The following is a 6387-nucleotide window of genomic DNA, read 5'->3' as shown; positions in this document are numbered from 1 at the left end:
GGTTTTACAAAAAAACAGAAGTAATGTTGTGCTGATATGCATTGGCATTAATGGATTATGTCATAAAATGTCTACTCAAACTGACTACAGCCTAAATGAACTTACAGTATACTAAAATTAATATGATAGGCAAGTAAAAATGTCATTAGAAACAAAACATTTAACATAGATTTGGTAATATATTATTTTAACTACTGACAGTGATTCTTACTTGTTATACTACTAGTAAAATTAAAAGTACAGATTTTTTTTTTTTTTTTTTTTTTTTGAGCTAAGAGTCTAGCTCTGTCACCCAGGCTGGAATGCAATGGTGTGATCTCGGCTCACTGCAACCTCTGGTCCCAGATTCAAGCAAATCTCCTGCCTCAGCCTCCTGAGTAGCTGGGACTACATGTAGGTATGTGCCACCATACCCAGCTAATTTTTGTATTTAGAGACGGGCTTTTGCCATGTTGGCCAGGCTGGTCTTGATCTCCTGACCTCAGGTGATCCACCTGCCTTGGCCTCCCAAAGTTCTGGATTACAGGCATAAGCCACCATGCCCAGCCAGGACAGATCATTTTTAACTATATACCTCTTTCAGTAAATCTATATTTATCTACAAATATTTTTGGAGAGTAATAATTTCCTAGGTAACTAAATGAAAGTTCTCTAAAGACTACCTATGTAGCAAAATAGGAACTAATTCTGCTTCTTATCTACCCAAAGTATATCATATTGGGGCTGTGGATACATACCTGTGCTGCTTTTTTGTAGGCGTCTCATTCTCTGTCATTTCTGGCATGGTTACAGTAATAGGAACCTATGAAAGGATAGAAAGACACACCAGAAAGTTTAGCCATTCTTATAAAAATTGATCAATAGCAATTTGATTTGAATATTAAAGTGCTAAAAAAAAACTGACATTGAAAAGCATTGGATTCCGTATTGCTGATAGAAGTATAAGAAATTAGGATAAAAGTACTATAATTAGCAAATATAGAAAATGGTAAATATCAAATGTGAGTTATAGCCAGAAAGTGCTTGAGAAAATTTGGGTAGAAAAAGATCATTGCAGGCTTGGAAATCAAGAAAAGCTTAACAGGGATGTGAATCTGAGCAACAGCTGGAAAGACAGGTAAAACACACTTTTGAATCTGGAGAGTAGACTATTTGTTCATATGAAGTGTTACAAGGAAAACAGAATTTAAACTAGAACAACGGTCCCCCACTCTGAACACACAAAATCAAATGTGACAAGAGCACAAACATGTAATATTCCATACATGAAAGCATGCATTCATTCACTCACTCATTTGTTAGGCTTTCTTTAACTTCAAACTGCTAGAAGTCTCACATCATTTAAATGTCATTAAAATCTGGGCATGACAAATCAAAACTACATTGAGATACCATCTCACACCAGTTAGAATGGCAATCATTAAAAAATCTGGAGACAACAGATGCTGGAGAGGATGTGGAGAAATAGGAACACTTTTACACTGTTGGTGGGAGTGTAAATTAGTTCAACCATTGTGGAAGACAGTGTGGCGATTCCTCAAGGACCTAGAAATAGAAATTCCATTTGACCCAGCAATCCCATTACTGGGTATATATCCTCGTTCTACTATAAGGACACGTGCACGCTAATGTTCATTGCAGCACTGTTTACAATAGCAAAGACCTGGAAACAACCCAAATGCCCATTGATGATAGACTGGACAGGGAAAATGTGGCACATATACACCATGGAATATTATGCAGCCATCAAAAACGATGAGTTTGTGTCCTTTGTAGGGACATGGATGAACCTGGAAACCATCATTCTCAGCAAACTGACACAAGAGCAGAAAATCAAACACTGCATGTTCTCACTTATAGGCGGGTGTTGAACAATGAGAACACATGGACACAGGGACGGGAGCATTACACACTGGGGTCTGTTGGGGGGAAATAGGGGAGGGACAGCAGGGGGAGGGAAGTTGGGGAGAGATAGCATGGGGACAAGTGCTAGATGTGGGTGATGGGGAGGAAGGCAGCAGATCACGCTGCCACGTGTGTGCCTATGCAACAATCTTGCATGTTCTTCACATGTACCCCAAAACCTAAAATGCAATAAAATAAAATAAAATCTGGGCATGAAAATTCTATATATTTTTAAATTCTCAGGATACTAAAGAATACATGCACTACTGGAAAATATACACACAGATGGAAAAGGCCAGAAAGCAAATACATTAATATGTTAATCATAGTTAAGTAAGGGTAGTGATATTTTGGTGATTCCATTCTCTTCTCTGACTTTCAAAAGTTTCATAACAAAAGCTGTAATGCTTTTAAATCCCAGAGATTGACAACTGTATTGGTCCATTCTCATGCTGCTATAAAGAAATACACGAGACTGGGTATCTGTAAAGGAAAGAGGTTTAATTGACTCACAGTTCCACAGTGCTGGAGAGGCCTCTGGAAACTCACAATCATGGTGCTCTGTCACCTCTTGAATACTTTGCTGCTTAGAAATTTCTTCCACCGGATAACCTAAATCATCTCTCTCAAGTTCAAAGTTCTACAGCTCTAGGGCAGGGTAAAATCCTTCCAGTCTCTTTGCTAAAGCACAGCAAGAGTCACCTTTGCTCTAGTCTCCAAGAAGTTCCTCTTCTCCATCTGAGACCACCTCAGCCTGGACTTCGTTGTCCACATTACTATCAGCATTTTCGTCAAAACAATTCAACAAGTCTCTAGGGAGTTCCAAGCTTTCCCACATTTTCCTGTCTTCTTCTAAGCCCTTCAAACTGTTGCAACCTCTGCCTGCTACCCAGTTCCAATGTTGCTTCCACATTATCAGGTATCCTTATATCAGCGCTCCACTCCCAGTGCCAGTTTACTGTGTTAGTCCATTCTCAACGATGCTATGAAGAAATACTCAAGACTGGGTAATTTATATAGGAAAGAGGTTTCACTGACTCACAGTTCCTCAGGGCTGGGGAGACCCCACGAAACTTACAATCATGGTAGAAGAAGAAATGAATACATCCATCTTTACATGGTGGCAGGAAGGAGAAGTTGTGAGCTAAGTGAGGAAAGCCCCTTATAAAACCATCAGATCTCATGAGAACTCACTGTCACAAGAGCAGTATGAGGGTAATGGCCCCCATGATTCAATTACCTCCCACTAGGTCCCTTCCATGACAGATAGGATTATGGGAACTGCAATTCAAGATGAGATTTGGATGGCGACACAGCCAAACCCTATCAACAACCTTTCAAAATGGGTCTACCAAGTTGGGATACCTGCTCTGGTACACTGGAGGAGGTGCAAGATTTTTCCTCTGAGAGAAATAGTAGCAACTATGAAATCTGAAGTAGAAAGCATGAGCTTAAAATTTGGTTCTGCCACTTCCTAGCTGTCAGGTCTTGGATAAGTTACATAACCTCTCAGAATCTCAGATGCTTCATCTACACCATGAATCATAATAACTGTATTACTTTATTGGATTGTTTTGAGCGGGGAATGAAATTTTGCAGGGACAGCACACGACCTCGTTGCCTAGTAGTATAAGGATTCAATAAATGTTAGCTTTAAATGTTAGTGAGATATTTCAGGTTAACTTTAGCCCTAGGGAGGAGAGAGAAGGGTCCTGGGAAATAAGTAGATATGAATGCAGGAAGGGGATGACAGAAGGTATTGACTGAAGCAGCCTGTGTAGAAATGTGTCGTCAAAACCCATGTCCAGCAGCTTATTCCTATTCCACCTTTTCCCTACCATTTGTGAAGTACCTATCAGCCTAAAAGCGATGCGCTCACATTAGGTAACCTTATGGTGATGGTGGGGGCATGTAATTACATAAATAAATGAATAAGCCTTGTGACCTTCTCACCTAAGGACTTGCAGAGTTTCTTCACTTTTGATTCCTGGCTTCCAGCGCCTCCTGTTTCTGATCCAAACATAACATCTTCTGCCAGAAGATGGTCTATAGGTTATGCTTTCTTCTTACTACACAAAAGAAAAATCAATGAATGTTTATAGTTGGTAGGTGCCCATTAGCAGCACGTAAGACAAGGGCTGACAACCTATGACATGCAAACAGATTTTTAGTACCACGAAGGATGATCCTGAATTCTCCCCACCACTTGAAAGCAAATCAATGCAGTTACTCTCAAAAGTCACTTTCTTATTGGTTACCAATACTACACCCCCAAAAAGGTGGTAGTTTTACGGCCAATGGATGGTTCCTAGGAGGTGATTCTCTGCTTTCTCTTATGCATGCTCATTGTCCCTTAGGTCCTCTCTAGCTGCTGGTTACTCAAATCCTCCACCTGGGTCTTACCCTAATCTCTGTCCTCAATTCTAAAGTTGTCTTTCCTTCAACTTCCTAACTCCTACTTCTCTCTTGTAAGAGTGCCTGAAAACTTACGTAGGGACCTTCCTCTGAGACAGTGACACTAGGAAGACACCCCTCACACCTGTGCATTGTATGTGTTCTAAAAAAATGTAAATTGGGGGGCTTCATTCCAAACGTGACAAATGAGAGGTTTGGGAAGGGCCCAGGAATTTGCATTTTCAACAATCTCCTGGGGTGATCTTCTCCCCTACCCTATCCTTTCCTTCTCCCCTCCCCTCTCCATTCCTTCTCGCCTCCCTTCCATCTTCATTCCATTCCTCACTCCCTTCCTCCCTCCCTCCCTTTCTCGCTCCCTTCCTCCCTTCCCTCCTTTCTCTTTTTTTGTTTTTGTTTTTTTAGGTACAGAAGAGTTTTAGAAACTTCAAGAGAGGGATTTGAGTTTTAGTAAGTGCCCCAGGTGATTCTAATAGGAAAAAGGCGGAAACACAGGCGGTTATCTTTAATTGGTGAAAGCTCAAACATCTGACCAATATCCTAGTTCCAGCCTTTCCCCTGCAGCACTTTTGAAAGTCTGTAGATAATTTCATATATGATTAAGGTACACGAAGTAAAAGTTCTAGTTGTCTCAACAACTAGAATCTTTTTTCTGGCCTCAGTCCTTAATAACCAATATCTAGAATCTTAAAGTCAATGACACTAAGGGTCTATCACATAAGTAAACACATTGACTGCACTCAGGTGAAAGCCAAGAATTTAACTGAAAGAGGAATACAACTGCAAATCAAAATCATCCCATTTACCAAACGCCACTGTGAATATCCATCTCAATGTAAAATTATTTCTATGTCCAATCATGATACTAAAATTGCATTCCTGATGTCAAAAAAAAAGAACATCTACTGGAAAAGAACTATATAGTATTTTCATGAATCCCTATCCACTTAATAATTAGCTTAATAATGAAATTGCATTTTAATATAATATTTATGTAACTAAATACAAATATACTCTTTAAAACATTTAAACTGACATAAAAAATTTTTTTAAATTCTTAAAAATGTTTTTAGACATAGGATTTTGCTCTGTCACCCAGCCCAGGCTGGTGTGCAGTGGTGTGATTATAGCTCACTGCAGCCTCAAGCTCCTGGGCTCAAAAGACCCTCCTACCTCAGCCTCCTAAGTAACTAGAAATACAGGCACACACTACTATTCCCAGCTAATTTTTTGTAGTGATGGAATCTCAGTATGCTGCCCAGGCTGGTCTCTCTCTAACTCCTGGCTTCAAGTGAGCCTTCCATCTCAGTCTTCCAAAGTGCTTGGAGCCATTGTACCTGGCTCCATTAATATTTTGGCTCCATTAATTTTTGAATGCCAAATGATTAGTAATCTCTGAATTATTATGTTTTTATGGGAGAACTATTTCTGAAGTTAGTCAAACCCAGTAGCTCTCAAGTGTGGTGCTCGGATCACCTGAATAAAAATCACATTTTTCAAAACTTTTTTTCCTTGAGGTAAAATTTACATATAATAAATTGCATAAATCTTATGTTTATGGATTTTGACAAATGCACACAACTGTGTGACCCAACCCCATCAAGGTACAGAACACCAGAGAAAGTTTTTTTGGTTTTTTTTTTTTGAGACAAAATCTCACTCTGTCACCCAGGTTTAGAGTGCAGGCGCAATCTCAGTTCAATACAACCTCTGCCTTCTGGGTTCAAGCAATTATCTTGCCTCAGCCTCCCTAGTAGCTGGGATTACAGGTGCCCACCACCATGCCCAGCTAATTTTTGTATTTTTAGTAGAGACAGGGTTTCACCATGTTGGCCAGCCTGGTCTCAAACTCCTGTCCTCAAGCGACCCACCCACCTCAGCCTCCCAAAGTGCTGGGATTACAGGCATAAGCCACCATGCCTGGCCTGAGAAAGTTCTTTTATTATCCTTTTAAGTCAGTCCCTTCCCCTACTCCAGAGGCAAACCCTATCCTAAATATTTTCATCATAGAACTTCATATAAATGTATTGATTGGGAATTCTTTTTTTGCCGAGCTTTCACTAAGCATGT

At 39.9% G+C, this 6387-nt stretch overlaps 1 protein-coding gene across 2 annotated transcripts in view; it reads right to left on the bottom strand.

The window, feature by feature from the left end:
• Positions 1–6387, bottom strand: part of USF3 (upstream transcription factor family member 3) — a 56752-nt gene that overhangs the window by 18771 nt on the left and 31594 nt on the right. For both annotated transcript variants that reach the window (XM_017547745.2, XM_017547746.2), the window contains exons 2-3: positions 3859–3974; positions 738–802 (exon numbers count right to left, since the gene is read on the bottom strand). In XM_017547745.2, coding sequence (XP_017403234.1) covers positions 738–784 — 47 coding nt within the window. In that variant the 5' untranslated portion in view covers positions 785–802; positions 3859–3974. The remainder of the gene's footprint in view (positions 1–737; positions 803–3858; positions 3975–6387) is intronic.

This window comes from Cebus imitator, unplaced genomic scaffold (genome assembly GCF_001604975.1).
Source record: "Cebus imitator isolate Cc_AM_T3 unplaced genomic scaffold, Cebus_imitator-1.0 Scaffold201, whole genome shotgun sequence".
NCBI classification, from domain to species: domain Eukaryota; kingdom Metazoa; phylum Chordata; class Mammalia; order Primates; family Cebidae; genus Cebus; species Cebus imitator.
Note: the sequence above shows the minus strand (reverse complement) of the source record. Positions and strands in the feature narration are given on the sequence as shown.